Genomic DNA, 21,398 nt, shown 5'->3' with positions numbered 1-21,398 from the left:
GGCTTATCATCGGATAGCTTATAAGACGACTGTCGGGGAAACACCCTTTAGGCTGACCTACGGGACGGAGGCCATTCTACCTCTAGAATTTTTTGTCCCTAGCTTGAGAATAGTAGTGCAAGAGCGTTGGGAGGGGAAAGAGGCTTGGACTAACCGCTTAGAGGAACTAGAGCATCTCACAGAAACTCGGCTTTTAGCCACCCACGCTCAAATCTGTGAAAAGGCATGACGAAAGCTGTGGTATGACAAGCACGTCAACCAGCGCAAATTTGATCACGGGGACCTCGTGTTACTCTACTCAGTGAAAGGGCACAAACAGAAAATGAAATTTTGAGGGCTGGGGCCTTTCCGGGTGCGTGCAATTAGCAGAACGGGCAATGTCGAGTTGGAGATGCTCAAAGGGGAAGGAATAGGCTTCTTCAATGGTAGTCACATGAAAAAGTACTATCCCCCTTCCCATCCGTTGCACGAACCACCGATGCGCGAACCCCCCGTCACTGTCTGCATGGCCATAATCACCGAACTAACCGATCACGATGAAGAAGCAATGGCACCCGCCTACCTTCGAATCACTGTCACTACAGAGCTGACATATTCTTTTGATGGTCACTGATCGACGAAGGGGCCAACAGGAATGTCTTGACACATGACCATTGGACACGCATTGGTTAGCCCAAATTATAGCCCACAAACGTGAAACTTAGCCCATTTGGGGGCAACACTTACCGTCTCTTAGCGAAATGCCAAGCAGCTATCTCCATCGAGTCTCTGGGAGTATCCCAATCATCTTTTATGTGTTACCAAACACTAAAGGGGCCAATGATAAATCACTACTAGGGTGCACTTTCAAAAAGCAGACAAGCTGCAATGTGGACTACAACCTAGACCGCATTCACCTGACCATGGGCAGTGTGCGTATAGTAACTCCTTTCAGCAAGGGCCATCTTGTGCCTTCTACAACTGTAGAGCCACCGATGGAGACCCCCAGAGCCAAGCCCAAGGAAGAGGGTAGGGATGCCTTACCCCGTATCCCAACTGTCAGAGGCAAACCCACCCAAGCCGTCCACATGGCCAGGGAGCCCACGCACATATGGGTGCCGAAACGGCGAGCGTCGCCTCTTGCTAGACCATAGAAACATGCTCCTAAATGCAAAAATTATCAGTCGCGGCCTAACAGGCAGCCTAGGCACCATCGACATGGGTACACCACCACGCCACGATGGATGCCAAAAGATCTCCTGCGAGCGCATGGATACTATGAGGGCAACCCCTGGATATGGGTGCCTAAGGTCAGACACCCGAAAGAGTCAACTTTGGGCAGCCCCACTCCGGCTAGATAGACCGGCACAGGCAAAGCACAAGTCGCACGAAATGTCAAACCAAAATGGTGACGGTTAAGGCCACCCAGCACCTTCAATGCCCCAAATCGGATGATCCAGCACCATCCAGGTCAGACAAGGTGCACACCCCCATGCCCACTCAAATGAATTGCAGCACGCTCCCTAAGGCACGGGAGCTCGCCGCAGCGTTTCCAAATGATCCAAAGTGCACAATTCCATTAATGACCCCTCCAAGGGAGTCACTATTGTCCAGCCCAACTGCTCCATCACCACCAGTGGGTCTGAAACCTTCGTATGAAAGATGACCCTTCCTGTCAGCGGCCAAGGATCTCATTGAGACCTCCGGAAATGACGTAGTGACGTGCATCAAGGAGTTGGACGACACCTTCACTACATTCGCTAGAAGCTACGAGAGACTTGACATAGGACTTCTTGACGAACCCCTCACTTCCGATGTTTGCTCATTCCCATGCACTTGGGAGGACTACGAGTTCATGACCATCAAGTTTCCCAAAATTGCGCCCGAGCTAATCGCTAATGGAGAGATCTCGAAGGAACAAGCTGTTCTCAGATGACTAGTCACCTCATACCACAAGCCCACTCGCTCTATGTCGGAACGTGAACTGAAGGAGCTTGTGCAGCTTGCCAGCTCTGCTTCTCCATTCCTGCAACTATGGTATGCCTTACGTACGTGGCACCTCTTTCATTCAGAGTTCTAGCCATTACACGCAACTTACACTTAGATGATCAGCTAACTGGCCCACCCATACATCGACCAATTCCTCACAAAGGAGGAGTTGCACATTGCTAGTCGCCTCAACTCGGGAGACATATTCCATGACGTTTTAACCTACATCACTCAAGCTTCCCTGCAACCAGGCGAACTTGATCGTCATGCCCAGTTTGAATACAACCCTAACTTGTATACCTGGCTTATGGCCAAGTAGCCCACCCCACATAGCCATGCAAGCCTTCCCTCCCCCGTGCCACTTGGAAAAGAGGGAAGAAGAGCCAGTGACGGATCAAGGGACTGACCGAGTGAGGTAACAAAAGGGTGAAGGCTAACAACGCTCTACTAAATTCAAAAGAGGAAAGGAAGCAAGGAGGAAAATATGTTGGTTGTTAATTATTTCTAAAAAATTTCATCTCTTAAATCTGCCCAGTAAACTGGTGCACATGTTTTTTCTTGGTATATGCTAGGAATGAATCAAATCGTAACTCTGACGTTGACTGGGGTAATGACTAGGCACATACCATGGCAGGACAGGGTAGACTTCCATTTACGGAAGCAGAGATGATGAAATATGGAATCAGCATCGAAACACGAGGATTCAGCCAATTTACTTTCAAGCATACCATGAACCTAGATGAGGCTATCTCGGAGGAGCCGGCCGTAAGAGAGCTAGTGAACAAATGCAGCCTCCAAAAGTACATAGAGAAAGTTGGGCAGGCTGTCGACTACAGCATGTGCGCAGAGTTATTGAGAAATTTCAATGAAGAACGAAGCTGTAGCATGGTCACGATAAGGGAAGGTAATAAAGAAAGACGGGTATAGGTGCCCCTTGACGCTGCCATTATCAAAAGAGCCCTGGGACTCGTGCCCAAAAAGGAAAGACGCCCAAAAAGGGACGTGTACGCCATGCTGGGAGTCAAAAAGGAAGATGTACACACAGTCGATGGAATTAGTCTAGCCGACATTCCAGATCCGGCGACAAGGATGCAGGCTAAAATGATCCATTCTCTCTTCTCCAGCCACAGGTACAATGCCCTTATGAACAGGATTATTGTACCACTGCTGAAAAAGCATTGCGATAGGCGTCCTAGAGGAGGTGGACTGGAATGGTTTCATCCAGAAGACTATAAAGAGTTCAGCCGCCCTTCTAGCTCCAGCCGCAACACCAGCCTGTGGGGAATCCCCTGTTAGATATGATCAATGCCCCACCCTCATTAGGTGCTACCAATGATCCATGGTGCTCAAAGTTGTAAGGCCCCCATTATGAGGAGAAGCCAAATGTGAGCCCGGACATTGGTTGAGTATATCAGATGAGGTCTATGTGACCGGATGGCAAAAAGGTGACTGTTGTGGGTCTAATCTTTGGGTTAGACGGAGTGGTTAAGCTGGTAGCAACTCGAGGCACATTGCATTGAGTTGCGTGGTAAGGGAGTTAAAAGGGGCCCCTATTGTGGGGTCCGGGGGCCGCGGAAGCGGCCCCTGGCTGGGGGGTCCCAGGGGGGCCAGCGGCCCCCCTGGCGGGGGTCCGGGGGCAGCGCCCCCGGCCCGATGGTAAAGGGAATATTCCCTGGCCGACTAGTGGAGGCTCATATGGTAGGTCGGTCAGCAGGCCGACCTAACGACCTTCGCGGGCTATAAAAGCTAAACCCCTTTGCAGCCATCTCACACTCATCTTTCACCCAGTCAGAGTTGTTGTTCCAGCTAGCCTTAAGCTCTTCACCTATCTTCTGTCTAGATCGCCATCTAAGCTTCATTCATTGGAAGCGCACGGGTGGACAGAGCCATCTTTGTATCAGTTGTTTGGAGTTAAAGAATTTTTCTGATTCTCCTCTTATCTGTTGTGTACTCTCTATCTCTTTCTCAAGTTCTGTTCGCTGCGCCGTGTAATATTTTACATGGTATCAGAGCCGAGGGGGCTCTAGAGATCGGAGAGCGTGCAAGAGGCAAAGGCTTCAACAGCAAAGAGAAACGATGTCGACTCCGGGAAGCAGTTCTGGCGCATCAGGAAGCGGTGCAGGAGGTGGTGGTGCTGTACCGGCTATTCAAACACTGAGGATTCGTCCACCAACCTTCAGCGAAGGCAAGTTAGATGGTACAAACTACACCTTGTGGAAGTTCAAAATTACTACTATCCTTGATTCTTATGAGCTTCTGGAGACTGTGCTGGGGACTGACGCAGAACCACAGCCTACCCCCGACCCATCAAATCCTAGTGTGATGATTCCTCCGAATGCAGATCTTCTACGAGCTTGGAAACGAAGGAATGCAGATGCATTGTGTGCCTTAGTTACAAGCTGTTCTGACAGTGTTTTGACTCTGATTCAGCATACAACCAAAGCGTCAGAGGCTTGGAATGTACTAAGGAGTCAATATGAAACACGAAACCAAACAAGGATTCAAAACTTGGAGAATCAACTAGCAGCGGAGAAGTTTGCTGAAGGAGAGACGGTTGAAGCATTCATCACTCGGATTAAGAATCTGCGCGACCAGATGGCTGGCGCTGGGATACAAAAGTCTAGCGAAGAGCTAGCTCGGAGGTGTCTTCGGATTTGTCCACAAAAGTTTGATGGACTAGTAACTGCCCTTAATACTCAGGTGAGACCTCAAGCTTTGACTTTTGAGGAGTTTTGTGCATTATTAATGGAGGAGGAGTTGAGGCTGAAAGCCCGAGAAGGAAGCAACAATGGAGATGCTGCATTCTCTGCCAATGCAAAAGGCAAAGGTGTTTCCTCCACCAAAAATGATGGTGACAAAAAGAAAAAGGGCGGCAAGAAGAAGTTTCAAGGAGAGTGCTTCTACTGTAAGAAGAAAGGACATGCAATTGCAGATTGTCGTGTCAAGAAGGCAGATGAAAAGAATGGTACCCTTAAAACTAAAGGGAAAGAGACAGCCAATACGGCTGAAGCAGAGTTGGAATTATTCATGGCGACCATTGAGGAAGTGTGCTCCTCGGCGCAAGAAGAATCTACCACTGACTCTTGGGTGTTGGATAGTGGGGCCTCCCGTCACATGACCAACAAGAAAGGTCTATACAGTTCTATGCAGCCTCTACAAGAATCCATCACTGTGACGGTTGGAAATGATGCTAAATGCCCTGCTGCGGGCACAGGTACTATTTCTTTTGTTGCTGCAAATGGTGAAGTCAAAAAGCTTTCAAATGTGTTGTATGTTCCCGAAATCAGAAGAAATCTCTTATCAGTTGCTGCCATAACTGATCTTGGTCATGAAGTGAGGTTCAAGAAGACAGGTGCAGAAATTATTGATAGTGCTGGCACAATTGTTGGCAAAGGAGAAAGGAGGAACAACCTGTATGAGCTAAGTGCTCTTACAGCCACCGCTGGAGTGGGCACAAGTAAGCTTTGGCATGAAAGGTTTGGACACATCGGATTTGCAGTATTGAAGGAGATGCAAAAGCAAGGTATGGTTGCTCACCTACCTACAATAACTGAATTGAAGGAACCATGTGAAGCTTGTATGATGGGCAAGCAACAGAGAAAGGCATTTCCACAAGAAAGCAAGAATAGAGCACATGCTCCTCTAGAGTTGGTGCATGCTGACTTGTGTGGTAAGATGCCTACACAGGCCTTGGGGGGATCTTCTTATTTTATGTTGATTGTCGACGACTACAGTAGGAAGATGTGGGTGTACTTCCTTCGTGATAAGGCTCAAGCTTTTGGTAAGTTTAAAGAATGGCTAATACTTGTTGAGAATGAAACAGGGAAAAGTGTGAAGAAATTTAGAACAGATGGTGGTGGTGAGTTCAACTCAAAGGAGTTTGAAGGCTTTTGCAAGAGCAAAGGGATCAAGCGTCAATTGACGACGCCTCACACACCTCAGCAGAATGGTGTTGTGGAACGCAGGAATCGTACCATTGTGGAGATGGCAAGATGCATGCTAAAGGGCAAGGGATTGCCTAACCATTTTTGGGCTGAAGCTGTTAATACTGCAGTCTACATTCTAAATCGGAGCTACACAAAGGCTCTCAAGGGAAAAACACCTCATGAGGCTTACACTGGTAAGAAACCATCTGTTTCACATTTCAGAATTTTTGGATGTGAATGTTATGCACATGTTCCAGATGAGAAGAGAAACAAGTTACAACCAAAAAGCAGAAAATGTATCTTCTTGGGTTATAGTGATGAGCAGAAGGCTTACAAGTTATATGACCAAGAGGCAAAGAAGATCATCGCGAGCCGTGATGTGGTGTTCAAGGAGGAGCCGCATACAGTGGAGGAGGAGAAGGCAAGGTCTTCCACTTTATCATCAAGCGAAGAAGTAGTCCACTATGAACCTGTCCCGAGAGCTATCCCTATCCTTAAGGAGGAGGAAGCATCATCTTCAGATGATGAGGAAAAAGTTCACCAACCTGACATCACCCCACCGGAAAAGCCATTGCCGCGCTGGGTGAAGCAGCTCTATGACCACAATAATCCTATGCCTGCATCTGTTGAGGAGAAGGCAGACGGACCAAGGAGGTCTCAGAGAATAGAGGAGCAAAGGAGGGCTTCTGCTCACATAGTCAACATGGCCTTGATGGTTGAGATTATGAGAGAAGTAAAGGAGCCAACTGACTTAGAAGAAGCACTTGCAGATCCATCATGGAAGGCTGCTATGCAGGCGGAGTATGACAGCATAATGAAGAATGACACTTGGGAGCTAGTGGATCGGCCAGCAAAGCGGAAGATTATTGGCACCAAGTGGATCTGGAAGGTAAAGTACAAGGCTGATGGTACCTTAGAAAAGTACAAAGCTAGACTGGTTGCCCAAGGATTTTCACAAGTTGAAGGGTTTGATTTTCAAGAGTCATTTGCCCCAACTGCCAGAATGACCACTATTCGCACGGTACTTGCAGTGGCTGCCCACAAGAAGTGGCCAGTGTACCAAATGGATGTTAAGTCAGCGTTCTTAAATGGTGACCTCAAGGAGGAGGTGTACGTGGCTCAGCCACCAGGGTTTGAGGCCCCCCATTCTGAGAACAAAGTGTGTAAACTGAAGAAGGCATTGTATGGGCTGAAACAAGCCCCCAGAGCATGGTACCAACGGATAGATAGGTTCTTTTTAAACCTAAACTTCAAAAGATGTGCCTCAGATGCTAACTTGTATGTTTACAGGGATGGTAAAAAGTCTGCAGTGATTGTCCTATATGTGGACGACCTTCTTATTACAGGTGACTATGAAGATATGATCAACCAAACTCGAAAGGCTTTGAGTTTTGAGTTTGAAATGACAGACTTGGGCTTGCTGCACTATTGTTTGGGGATTGAAGTCTGGCAAGAGCCAGGAAAGATCTTCATCTCTCAGAAGAAGTATGCATGGGAGATCTTGAAGGCATTTGGCATGACCGAGTGCAAGGAGATAGCTACACCTATGGAGGTGAATGTAAAGTTATCCGTTGAGGATACATCAGAACTAGCAGACATTGGGAGGTATAGGAGGTTGGTCGGCAGTCTAATCTACTTGTGTAACACCAGACCAGATATCAGTTTTGCTGTTGGTGTTTTGAGCAGGTTCTCAAACAAACCTCATGAGAGTCATTGGAAGGCTGGGATGCGGGTGCTCAGATACTTGAAGAAAACTCTTGACTATGGTATCACATACAGTTTCGGAACTTCTCTTGTGGGGAACTGTGACTCAGATTGGGCAGGAGACATTGATTCCAGGAAGTCAGTTTCTGGTTATTGTTTCTCTTTGGGTTCAGGAATTTTCTCTTGGATTAGTAAGAAGCAACCAACAGTGGCATTGTCTTCTACCGAAGCAGAGTACAAGGCAGCTTGTTTTGCTGCATGTGAGGCCGTATGGTTGAGAAGGATTCTATGGCATATGGGAGTGCAGGATGAAGAACCAACTGTGCTGAGATGTGACAATCAGAGTTGCATCGCCATTGCCAAAAATCCAGTGTTTCATGCACGCACCAAACATATAGAGATCCAGTATCACTATGTGCGTGATTTGATGGAGGATGGGATAGTGGAATTGGTCTACTGTCCAACAGAGGAGAATGGAGCAGATATCTTCACCAAAGCACTTACGAAGGATCTGCTTCAAGTTCATCTTCAGAGACTCGGCATTGGGCCGAGGAGATAGTTCACCTATGGGTGGACATTGAGGGGGGGTGTTAGATATGATCAATGCCCCACCCTCATTAGGTGCTACCAATGATCCATGGTGCTCAAAGTTGTAAGGCCCCCATTATGAGGAGAAGCCAAATGTGAGCCCGGACATTGGTTGAGTATATCAGATGAGGTCTATGTGACCGGATGGCAAAAAGGTGACTGTTGTGGGTCTAATCTTTGGGTTAGACGGAGTGGTTAAGCTGGTAGCAACTCGAGGCACATTGCATTGAGTTGCGTGGTAAGGGAGTTAAAAGGGGCCCCTATTGTGGGGTCCGGGGGCCGCGGAAGCGGCCCCTGGCTGGGGGGTCCCAGGGGGGCCAGCGGCCCCCCTGGCGGGGGTCCGGGGGCAGCGCCCCCGGCCCGATGGTAAAGGGAATATTCCCTGGAATATTCCCTGGCCGACTAGTGGAGGCTCATATGGTAGGTCGGTCAGCAGGCCGACCTAACGACCTTCGCGGGCTATAAAAGCTAAACCCCTTTGCAGCCATCTCACACTCATCTTTCACCCAGTCAGAGTTGTTGTTCCAGCTAGCCTTAAGCTCTTCACCTATCTTCTGTCTAGATCGCCATCTAAGCTTCATTCATTGGAAGCGCACGGGTGGACAGAGCCATCTTTGTATCAGTTGTTTGGAGTTAAAGAATTTTTCTGATTCTCCTCTTATCTGTTGTGTACTCTCTATCTCTTTCTCAGATTCTGTTCGCTGCGCCGTGTAATATTTTACATCCCCAACCTCATCAAGGGTGCTAGCGTGGAGGGAGAGCAAATTGAGCTTCAAGACTCACCACGTCGAGAGGAGGAAGTTTCAAGTGAAAGGACGGCTAGCGATGTAGGGGACCCTGAAGTATCACCCCCGCAAAAGGCCGGGCCTCAAATGCAAACGACGGACAACAAGGGCCAAAAGAGGGCGAAGACACTGAGCAAAAGGGAGCGAGTCGAGGTGAAGAGGGCTCGAAAAGATTCATGTGGGTTGAAAGAACAACTGCAGAAGGAGGAGGAGGAAGAACTCGCAAGAGTTAAAGAGGAGTCAAAAAGGGCAGAAGAGGAATGGTAGAGAAGAGCATAAGAGGAAGCCTACAAACTGAGCATGAAGGAACTGGCTGAGTTGGCTGAGGCCACTCGCAGGTCTGTTGAAGAAACTCACAGACTAGGAGAAATCAACCCCTATGGTCCTCACCATGAAGCCGAAGCGAGTGGCAGCGCAAAGGCAGCCTCGATGACCGCAGACAAGGGAAAGTCACTGTTACATCCCGTGCCTCCCTCCTTCGTGCTGATGCCAACAGACACCCCAAATGCCCCACAGCCCGCGCCTTCCCCAGACATTTCCCAACTGATGAGCATGATGTAGATGCTCGTCAGTAAGGTGGCAGAGATTGTCCCAGAACCTGGCGCGAAAATACCTGCCAGTGCTGATGCTGAATCCAGGAAAGACCCTAAACGGCAAAAACTCGAAGCATCTACCACCATAGCTCCCATCCCCTTGTCATCGCGAGCAGATTACGATGCCTATGTGGCCGAGCTCTTAGCGCAGCTAGAGGCGGCAAAGGAGGAAAAGAAGGTGGCCCTACTGGAGCTGGAGAAAGAAAGGGAAACCTCGGCGGCCCTGAAGCTCGAAGTTTCAAAGCAAGAGGCTAACCGACGAAGGGAGGTCAAGGTGTTACAAGACTAGCTGGAGGCAAAAAAGAAGGAGGCCCAGGACAATGAGAACCGCCTACGACAAAGGCTGGAGGATGAAGAACCTGGTGGCCGAGCAATGGAGTTTAAAGTTGCTGGTGTAGTAGTATGCCAACCTAGAGCAAAGAACGGCCAGACTAGAGGGGTACGCAACTCAAGAAGGTGAACCGAGCAAGGGGCAGGGGGATGCCATGGCAAAGCTTCAGTATGAGCTCGAGGAGCAAAATTGGCTAGAAAGAGTGATACAATTCTTGGCACAGGGTTGGTCCACAACCCTTGCAATGGAAATCCAAGAACAACAACAGGAGGTACAACAGTTGCAAGGGGCGTTGGAAGTTGCCAATGAAGACATTGAGGCCCTCATGGCCATGGCCTTCATGCAATGGAGACTGCACCTTGCAGAAATCCAAAGCCATGAGCAGCTGGCACAGGAGAGATCAGAATGAATTAATGAGGTAGAGCATAAATTCAGTATCACAAATCAAGCGAAGGAAATCGCCGAAGCGCATCTGGCTCAGAAGTCCAGGGAGTGGCATCAACTCTGGGCTTTAACAAACAAACAACAACAGATGATGACCACACTGGCGAGTGCGATGGAAGAGGAACGACAAAAGATGGATGAAAGGGCCAACGCTTGGGAAGAAAATAGCTTTGACCGAAGCAGGCAATTAACGGAGCACTTGGCAGTGGGCAGAGTGCGAGAGAGTGCTTGCCGAATCTAGAGCTGAAGCAGCCAATGTATGCACCCATGCACAAAGGCAAGCCTTCCTCAGCAGCATGCTTCTTGTCACCCAAGCACAGGGCGATGATTCAATGGAAAGGGTAAGAAGAAAACTCGAATTGACTACCCGGGCTCTAAGGTACAGTCTTCAAGAACGGGAGCTCCCCGCCAACACAGGACTCACCAAGGAACAACAATTCAACTACCTGCACAGTGCCGGCCTCTCCACTGTTGAGCTCAAGGACCTGGGATTCGAAGAGCAGGAGCCGCCCGCACCACCATCGTAAAAAATCCCAGCCGTGGCTGAATAAGATGCCGAGGAAGGCCCAGATTCGGACCAAGAGGCCGACGAAGAACTACGGAAGGCACCCAGTCCCCCTCTACCAAACCTCCCACCAGACCAGACTGAAGATGCCCACATGCCGGAGTGCATTGTGGCAGCCACAAGAAGGAGAGTGGAGCTGGCAGAGGATGCACAACACAGAGCCCGGTCACTGCCAAGACAATTCTCTGACCAGCTAGTACCACTATGAAGGGACCCTAACCCCATTGATTGGCCGTAGGAATTGGTCATCTAGCATGACCGGGAGTTTCAGACAATGCCTTTTGAGATGTCCTTCTCCCACCCACGCTCGCTGGACTGGGCATTGCCGCTCAGTATCCTATCCAAAATCAAGGAGCTAGCCAATGACCTAGCGAACTGTTGGATGGAAGAAAGGAGCCTAATTATGACCCGGTGGAGGCAAGAGCCTACAGACTACTGGCAGGACAAGGTGAATCGGATTCCCAAATCCATCCAAGGCTAGAGGCATAGCCAAAGTAGCGGCGGAGGATTTGGGACACCAATTTTGACGCCTGGGACCACCTTCTGCAGCTCACTCCCCGAGGATCGAAATGACTCCTCCCACATGCCCTACCCCCGCCGGCATGGAGTGGACTATGACCGTGCCATTCATGAGGATTTTGACTTTCCTAAAATATATAATGTAAATGCCCAAACTTTCGAGGAATGCTTAATCTTTAGACAACGGGATATTCTTCCATCCATCACCCGCTTCCTCGCGGACTTCTCCTCCTGCCCGGATCATGCCTTCCTAACCACCTGCAACTATCTTAGGTTGCTCAAATTCCTATTACTACAAAAGCCTACTGCTGAAGAAGCTCACCTCCCCCTCCCCCCCCCCTCTTTTTTGGCATCAATCTAGGCATCGATAGTTAAGCCATGACTCGATTAATGATGAAGGCATCCCTCCTCTCCTCCCCTCCTTTTGCTTGGAGCTCTTAGAAAACATGAATGACACCTGCTTCACAAGGTGTAACCACCCCTTTTTGTCATCCACACCTCTGAAGGCCCGAGCTACAATTAAAGAATATCTCCAAAGCCGTGCCTTTCTATCCCAATGCCTGCGATCTCCCCGCGCTTCAACTAACGGTGATCGGCACTAGCCAAACGCCTTCCAAAAAAAAAAGGAGAGAACCACACACTTTGCTCACGGCACCTAGGGATCACCCCTAGCCCCTCTCCCCATTCCACGCTTAGGGCACATCAAGGGCAGGACTTTCAGACCTATCACCCTAAGCTCTGCACTGCACTACACCTCCAACAACACACGAACTGGGTCCTTAAGTGCGTGACATTACCAAGGGTAGACCCACCTCCCAGTTCCACTGCACATGCACTTACACCTCACCGTGAGACAGATACCCCCTTAGGGAGTGCACAACTTTCTCTTGCAAGCTGTTCGTAACTCAGTCGAGCCGCCATTGGCTACATCTTGGCACCATGTGTTCTTCAACTAATAATGGAGCCCCGGTTTTGGCAGTCATCGCCGATGAAAAATTCCAATTGTGTAAACAAGGCCGAGCATCTTCATGCAGATCAAAGCAGGCCGAAACCTCTCCAAATCACCAGGAACTAACACCCCACCATCTCTCATCGCAGCGCCGCCTTTTCAATAGTGATCATCTACCCGCCGCCATTTCCACTTAGCACCAGTCCCAACTACCCTGCTACTATGTATATGGCATGCTAGGGATGAATACAAGTAGCAAGTGTACACAAATGATGGAATCAACATAGTAGACATCCCCAAGCCTACTGTCAGGTTGCAAGCCAAGATGGTGCATGCTCTCTTTTCAAGCTAGAGATACAATGTACTCACGAACAAAATAGAGGTACTACTACTTGAGAGCATTATAGCCAAGGCCTTGGATAAAGTAAACCTAAACTCCTATGTTTGAACAATGATCCAGGCAGCATCAAATAAAGTACTAGCATCAGCCCTAAGAACTACAGGCAGAGAACCCCTAACAATGAAGGTTGAGTCAAAAAGAATAAGACTAGCATTCAAGGCATCAAACGTAGGGTTTAGAGGAGTCCTAAGAACCCTAATGCAAGAGGTCATTGGGGAGATGGATAAAGAAGAGAAAGGGGAGGAAATAATAGAACAATCACTGATCCATGAGCACCACTCATCCATTTGAGTAAGCCCTCTCCTCTCATTCTCTATAGGAAGCCTTTGGAAAGAAGAAGCTAACAGAGCAAGTGACTAAGAAGAAGGAAGCTGACCGCCAAACTCAACAACCAAGAATCTCAAGTGCGAGAATGGTGAGCAAGCAGGGGAAACAAGGACCATCACCATCTAACTAGAAAGAGAGGTGAATAATTATGCTCATGATTCCTATCAAGAAGAACACTTCTACCAATTAAGAAAGTAGAGAATTACAAAGAGCTAAAAAAGAGTCAAGGAAGATTGAAGAGGAATGTAAAAAGAGACAAGAGGAGGAGGAAGAAAGGCTAAGATGAGAGGAGGAGGAGGAGGAGGAGTAGGTGGCCATCGCCATCCAAAGATCAATGGTGGAACAACCCTCTCAATCCCAGGAGCTAGCCATGATGAGCCTACCTGTGCATGCAAATACCACTAGTCATGGCTACCACAACCACCCCAACATAAGGAGCCATAGATGTGGTGGTCAATGAAAGGAACATGATGGCATGGGTGCAATACCTACTCGGCAAAGTGTAGGAGCTAGCATCGACGGCATTAGAAGGCCCCAATGGTAGGAGCCAAGAGACCAATAGTAGCAACCGATGTGGGATCCTGCCAGGGTCAAGGTGCCACAACTTGAGGTATCCACCACTTTGGTGCCATCACTAGCATGCAACACAGAAGAGTATGATGAACCAGTGAAAGAGCTCTAGAGCCAAGGTGAGAGAATGAATGAGGAAAGAAAAGTTGTCCTCATCAAGGTAGAAGCAGAAAAGGAGGTTTTTACAGCCTTTTGATTAGAAAAAGCAAGGCAAATTATTATATACACCAAGGAAGTGACAGTGTTGAAAGAGGCCTTGAAGGCAAGACAGGGTGAAGAAAAATTGAAGGACCTGTACGAAGAATAAAGGGAAAGCCAGATAGCTTTAGAGCAACTATGTGCCTTAAACTCTAAGGAAAATAAACGTTTGGACTTAGAAAATAAGGTGTTGAAGAGGCAAAGAGAGGAGTTGAGACAAGAGCTACATACCAAAAAAATGCAAAAGATGAAGAGGCCATGAAGAAGATAACTGAGCTGCATAATCAACTCCAAGTAGTGCTCCATGAGCAAGGCATCCTAAGGGAGCAGGTGAAATGCCAGGGCCAAGACAAAGAAAGGATGCTTGCGATATGGAGAGAGCAAGAGTAGATAGTAACCACCCTCTTGCAAGAGCAAAACTAGGTTCCCCTTCCACAAACTAGGTCATCAAGTGTGGGACAACACCTTAGGCTTGCTTGTCAACCCAATTCCTAGTTCCACCACCACTTGCACAATGCATTACACTGTGAGGCAGACACACCCCTTAGGTAGTGCACCTACTCTTCCCTTATTACATGAACAGTTTACAACTCTATAGCTAGCCAACAACTTCGAAGGCCCTCTTCAATCAAACATCAATATATCCTCAGCACCAACAATCTCTAATCATATGTCACAAGCTTATCCTATATTACCAATTTCCCAAAAGCCCCAAGTACCACTTCCAAGACCACCCTCAACTCTCCAAATCATACCATCTCGTTCCATGGGACTGGCACTCTCCTATTTTTAGGAGGGAGGTAATTTTAATCCTCGGAATGACACAAGGTGCAAAACAATACGAGGCACAAAGAAGACTTAAGAAGGAGCATAAAAAGGCAGCCCACTGGAAAAAGAAGACCAAGAAGTGCATGAAATTTTTTAAAAATCAAGAACAAGGCACACAAGAAACAAAACACATTTTAGCCCATTGTAAAAGAGCGCCTGGCTCCCTCTAGTGTAATTTATAAATGAAAAGGCACATGTAAAGGAGCCATGAGAACAGGAAAATGAATATGAAAGAAAGTGGAAAAGAGGACCAAGGCTAGATAGCCGATCATGGAAATGGGTTGGGTGCCCAAGAGGAGAAGGGCATGTATAAAAGTCAAAAAGTAAATGGATAAGCTCATTCTTGGTACGTGTGCAAACTAGCTCTCTTCTTGTTCTTGCTCTTGCTTCCTTCTTATGTATGAGAGTGGGAGAGAGGGAGTGTGAGAGAGGGAGAGTGTGAGTGTGTGAGTGTGTGGGACCATGGAGAAGCTATTCTTCTCCTCTCTTCTTCTTCTCTTCCCTTTTTGTGTGCACACAGCTATGGAGATTGGAGGAGCTTGGAGATGGAGCTTGCTTGAGCAAGCGCCTTGAATCATAGAGCCATCAAAGGATACTAGGAAGAGGGCTACAATGATCGAATTCAATGATACACTCACTACATCATTGTGTGAGAGCATGCACGGCTATGTGAGAGGTAGCCGTTGCTACTTTTTTGAAATGCTTGACTTGATAAGAAGTCCATAGGGTCTCGGTGGTTGCTAGCGATAGTGATGACAACCATGCAAGTCACCCCTGGATGCAATAAGGAGAATGTTGAGGTATGTGAAGAATATAATTAGATATGGCTTGTTCTATGAGAAAGTGATCAGGCCTACATCATTTGGATACACAAATATTGACTGATGGGAATGAACTATAATAGATAGGAGATCCACTAGTGATTATGCTTTTTCCTTTAGTTCAACCATGGTGAGTTGGAACAACAAGAAGCAACCTATTGTTGCTTTGTCAAGCATAGAAGCTAAGCATAGAGGAACATCATTGGTGGCATGTGAGTAGACATGACTGAGATTACTTTTATGTGACATGGGTATTAAGATAGATAGTGGAGTTATCATATATTGTGATAATGTTAGTAGCATTTTGCTTGCAAAGAACCTACTAAGTCTATTATGCAAGAACAAAGCATATTGAAGTGTACTATCATTCGTGAGAGAAAGTCACATAGATGGAGGGATAGACTTGGTACACATCAAAACTAATAACCAAGCTGCAAATATCTTTACCAAAGCATTAGGTAAATATACGTTTTACTTTAGAAGTGCACTTAGAGTATTATGTCTGCAAGCTCATTCTGAGCTTGAGCAGTGTTGAGAAATAGGTCGTAATCTAAGTATATATCTTATGGTTGTATGAAATGGAAAAGAGGTTGTATGTAAAGTGTCCTTAAGTCAAAAGTATCTATCCACTTTGGGAGATACTCATTGAGAGTTGAGAAAATGAAGATAAAGAAGAATAAGATAGATTAAGTCTCCATATCCTATGTCATCTCCCTTTTGTTGCACATCTAAATCGAATCATTTCATACAATGGGAACGCTAGAAGGGTCTCTCTCTCTCTCTCTCTCTCTCTCTCTCTCTCTCTCTCTCTCTCTCTCTCTCTCTCTCTCTCTCTCTCTCTCTCTCTCTCTCTCTTTGGTGCTTAACCTCAACCACGATCAAAGTAAAATATAATATCGATAGTGGAGATGTAAAGTTGCATATTATTGCAAGATAATTAAAAAGTTGTTCTACAAAAAGAAAAAACAAGAAATCATTTGCATTCATAATGAAGGAAAGGGATGATCAAAGTGCAAAAGTAATAACATAATAATAATAGGGCTTTAACATAGATAGAGTATTCTTAAAATCCAATGCAAATGCCAAATTATACATAAACGCCTTGGCTCATTTGGAATGAACGTGAAATTTAAGCAACAAAGAATACCTTGAAATAGATTCTCAAAATAAGTCTAAGAAAGACTACATTATTTATCTTTAATAATACGCTTTTATCTTATGAGTTAATGTGTATACATTTGCACATGCAAATGGTGATATGATCAAAATGAATATACTAAAGACATTGAATAATCAATAACTACCATGAGTTTTTAGCTTACATGTGCACATGTGTAGGTGTGTAGGCATTTAGTATATAACATAAACTGACAAATTAACTATGGATATATATGTTTTGTGAGGTGTTTGTATGTTTGTAAGCAGCACATGTATTTATATGCATGCATGTATGTGTGTGCTTTAAAAAAACAAGAATCATGATGTTCAAAATGTGTACTTGCATGTTTGTACTTGGGTACATATGTGAGTGAGATGTGAGTGAGAAAGTCGCCACCAATAAGGATAATGTAAGTTGGTCTATCTTCATGTGTATGAGTTTTTGTCAAAATGTCAAATACAAAACCCAAGAGTTCACTATGTAAAAACCCCATGCATATATTCTTTTTGTAATCGAGGTTGTTGGGCGTGGCTTCTTATTTTGTAGTGACAAGCAAATGATAGTAAAATTTCCATTGGATCTTCAGGTCTACTTTCTTAAAACATATTAGAGCACGTTCACAGAGGAAAAATGTGGGTGTTAGTCTAGACATCTTCATTTTACCTGAATGTCAAAAGGCATTGCAGCATGTCTCCGCCATCACGTGCACCACATAGACACATTAGGGGTTTGCATGCACGAGAGAAAAATGCCACCATGAATGGTGGATCTGTATCTTGTTTGTAGTTAACACGAGTGTTCTACAAAATCAAGGACAGATAGGGGACAACAGTTTTTGTAAACGAGCGTGTTGGCAAATCGGCCGGCATTCTAAAATGGAGTGAGTCGTGATGGTGACCATTGGTCATCCATGCCCTTTCACACGTGTGCATGGTTCTACTCATTGGACCTTTACAACGTGTGTTTTGTATATGCGAGGCGAATGGCTTTTAAGATACATGCCGCATCTTTTGGTAAGCTTCAAGCGGGTATAAGTTTTGGTGGGTGAGCTTTGTGCTTGTTTTTACATGTGATCGCATGCTATGGGGAGGTTATGTAGCTGCAGTTACTCAAGAGATATTTATGATTGCATTGTGTTCTAGACAAAACCGACACGAAAGAGCTAATGTTCTTGTGCACCCCAAGTACCCCCAGGGGCTTGGTGGTGCACGTGCACCCAAAACCCCACCACATGTTTCTGAATGTGTGAGGTGGCTTGCATGTAGGACCACCTTGCATGGGCGCTTGACCAATATAGTTTGGACTTTTGACTTCCTTAGCTATATTATTGTTTGTATATGCGGCTTCCCTTCCAAAGAAATAGGGTGCTACAATAGAAGAGATGTACATGGTTTGACCCGGCCTCTCTCAACTTCAAGAGATGTACATGTGTTAAAAGTGCGACATTCTCTCGGGTTTCTAGAAGCCCAAGTGAGTCAAGTGGAGAGCTTGGAAATGGCAGCCTGTCCTTCTTTTCAAACAATTTGGCTGTTGAAATGCTGCTTTATCGTTGGTCGTAGACTAAACTTTAAGAAAAGGACAGGTGCCGAGGGGATTTGTTTTTCCTTTTTTTAATTTGTTTATTTTCAGACAAGTGGGTGTAAAGCCGTTTTATTCGTGGCGTGCAACGTCGAGGTCAATGCCTCACGAGTCACAAGCCATGATCATTGATGAATGATTGACGGCATTGTTAAGATGGAGATGAAGATGCATATATGTGTATATAAATAATGCTGTTGTAGGTCGTAAGCGACGACGACGAAAACCACAGACAGACGCCTTGTGAGCTTGCAAGTCGATCAGAGTCTGCCCATTTGCGCCTGAGATCGATCGAAGCCCCCCGAGCTCCTGATCGAGCGCCGCCCCCCATCTCTCTCTCTCTCTCTCTCTCTCTCTCTCGTTCCTTCGTGTCTGCAAAATGGTTTCCCGATTCTTTTGTTGTTCGAGAGTTGGTGCAAGAAAGAATCAGTACTCGAGCCGCGATTCAAGAGGCAGCAGCAGCCGCGTGCTGGTGATCGGCGCCACTGGCTACATCGGCAAGTCCCTGGCGATGGCGGCGGCGGCCTTGAAGCACCCCACCTACGTCCTCGTCCGCCCCTCCACCCTCTCTGAGAATTCCGACAAGAAAGACCTTATCGCCTCTTTCAAGGCAGCCGGCATCACCATCCTCCCGGTACACACGCCAATCAATCTCTCTCTCTCTCTCTCTCTCTCTCTCTCTGTGGGACGTTGTCACTAGCCATCGGATCTCTCACCCAACAAAAAGCTATACCAATCACACCCTTCACCCCAAGGCCTCATCCAATTTCTTACTCCAAGCAATATAACAATGCTGTTTTTTGACCCACCGATTCTCCCCTCCTCCACATTTTGGTTGTGGGTTCCTCATTTTTGAAATACTTCGTTTACTACACAGGGTTCATTAGAAGACCATAAAAGCCTTGTGGCAGCACTTAAACAAGTGGATGTGGTGATCTCAACTGTTGGAGGAGCTCAAATACCCCAGCAAACCAAGATCATTTCTGCAATTAAAGAAGTGGGGACTATCAAGGTAATGACATCTTTGAAGAGAGGACTCAAACATATGTCTCTACAGCCACCTTAGATACGTTTTTGGTGTATCGAACATAGTGGTCTTTTCATCCCAATATGAGACTTTGGACAAAGAGCTAGATAGCTTTCTCTTAATGTTTTTCACCATAGTCACAACATATTATGTTGGTGTTGCTTTCAATACCTTTTTGATACGTTCAACAAGTGCTTTGCTCATGACAACCTCAAACTTTGGTTCTTATGTCCCTTTGAATTCAGAGATTTTTCCCATCAGAGTTTGGCATTGATGTCGATCGTGCACAAGCATTGGAGCCAGCAAAATCCATGTTCGCAATCAAAGCACAAATCCGTCGTGCTGTGGAGGAAGCACAGATCCCTCACACCTTTGTTGTGAGCAACGGATTTGCAGGGTATTTCGTTGCCAACTTGTTTCAACCAGGCCTTACATCTCCACCAAGGGATAAAGTGAACATCCATGGGAGTGGAAATGTTAAAAGTAAGTGACCTTGCAATGTCTTTGAGGTAGTTGGCACCCTAATAAAGGATATTCTCTTCAACATATTAATGTTGACTAGCATGTGTTGTGTTTGCATCCTCGTATCCAGTTTATTGCTCCAAGATCTTTTAATAGGAAAAAACATGTATCCATGGGAGTGGAAATGTTAAAAGTAAGTGACCTTGCAATGTCTTTGAGGTAGTTGGCACCCTAATAAAGGATATTCTCTTCAACATATTAATGTTGACTAGCATGTGTTGTGTTTGCATCCTCGTATCCAGTTTATTGCTCCAAGATCTTTTAATAGGAAAAAACATGTACATTCTAGTGTTGTGAGATATTCTATTGTTTCTTACAGCTAGTTCTAACTTAAGTGCCTTAGTCTTTCCTTAAGACCAACAAATGAGTTATGCATTTTCACATCTAGTTTATGGTAGTTATGAGGCTTTGTATTCTTGCAAACTTTGTAAGTAGTTATGTTAGTGTTGTTTCTCAAATGTCTTCTAGTAAAATGATTGGCGTGTCATTGGTTTTTAAATGATGTAGCCATATCAGTCTCTGAGGAAGATGTTGGGACATTCACTATCAAGGCTATGGATGATCCAAGGACTCTCAATAAAACCCTACATATCAGGCCTTCAGCAAATATTCTTACGCAAAATGAGCTCGTATCTTTGTGGGAAAAGAAAATTGGAAAGACACTTGAAAAACACTTCATTTCAGAGGAAGAAATAGTAAAACAAATCCAAGGTGAACATCGTTGGCACTAAGCATTGTATCACTCTACAAGATGGTCAAATGGTTTCAAATGTTTTTGGTTGAAAATGTCTCACAGTTTGTATTTGTTTTTTGTAGATACACCCTTCCCTGGAAATGTTTTTCCTGCACTCCTTCATGATGTTCTCATCAAAGGTGATCAATATAATTTTGAGCTTGGTACACATGATGTGGAGGCCACTAGTCTTTACCCTGATGTGAAATACACAAGTACAAATGAGTATCTCAACAAGTTTTTGTAAGAAAAAGGGTTGCTACATGCCAACCTCTAGTTTGTTCAAATGTGGACAAGGATTTGTTGATTTCCTATTTGTTCATAGTGATGCATTGTTTGATACAAACAATGCAATTCGCTAGACTTTTTAACATTTATTTGTACAAAGCAAAAGTGGAGATACATTATATGAATAAAACAATGTTGAGCTTGTATATGAGTCTGGATCACACACTATTTTCTAAGGAAAGTGTATTCCAAGTATTTGTGGGGCTTCAATTGCACAACCTTCTTGATCAACGACATTTCTCCTTAGTTTTATCAATGACCCTTCAAAATTTGAAAACCCAGGCATTTCTAATGATCACATCATAATGATATGTATCAAGCGTTAAAATTCTTCACATAGTCTAATGCCTAGTCAATTGAGCACTCTGATCAAGTTGAGAAATCGGCTCATTTGCATAAGGTAATGATGTGGTTGACAAATTTGTGAAAAGAGAAGTTTTCCAAAAAAGTAAGAATTTGAACTTTTTGTTCAAAGTAATTCACTAAAATCGTTCTCTTATGTCATCATTCATAGTGAAAAATGCAGTATGTATGACACTTAATGTTGTAGCTTAGCTTTGCAAAACAAAGAAACC

At 45.6% G+C, this 21,398-nt stretch overlaps 1 protein-coding gene across 1 annotated transcript; it reads left to right on the top strand.

Moving 5' to 3' along the window:
• The first annotated feature begins 18,413 nt into the window (after window positions 1-18,413).
• Window positions 18,414-20,996, top strand: LOC148039155 (phenylcoumaran benzylic ether reductase IRL1-like). The gene is made up of 5 exons (XM_087675043.1): window positions 18,414-18,887; window positions 19,131-19,265; window positions 19,526-19,763; window positions 20,310-20,513; window positions 20,619-20,996. Exons 1-5 carry the CDS (start codon window positions 18,633-18,635, stop codon window positions 20,780-20,782), a joined length of 996 nt encoding a protein of 331 aa, XP_087531169.1. The 5' UTR covers window positions 18,414-18,632; the 3' UTR covers window positions 20,783-20,996.
• Window positions 20,997-21,398: the final 402 nt, after the last annotated feature.

This window comes from Lygodium microphyllum, chromosome 3, assembly GCF_053477565.2.
Source record: "Lygodium microphyllum isolate KBCC chromosome 3, Lygodium_microphyllum_v1.1.10, whole genome shotgun sequence".
NCBI lineage: Eukaryota > Viridiplantae > Streptophyta > Polypodiopsida > Schizaeales > Lygodiaceae > Lygodium > Lygodium microphyllum.
This window is presented reverse-complemented; position numbering and strand designations above follow the sequence as displayed.

Bases quoted from the DNA above. Each gene is read 5' to 3' on its own strand.
- LOC148039155 (XM_087675043.1), top strand. From the start codon at position 18,633: ATGGTTTCCCGATTCTTTTGTTGTTCGAGAGTTGGTGCAAGAAAGAAT. The intron at 19,266-19,525 runs GTAATGACATCT...CTTTGAATTCAG, and splicing joins AAGAAGTGGGGACTATCAAG to AGATTTTTCCCATCAGAGTT. The intron at 20,514-20,618 runs GTGAACATCGTT...TGTTTTTTGTAG, and splicing joins AATAGTAAAACAAATCCAAG to ATACACCCTTCCCTGGAAAT.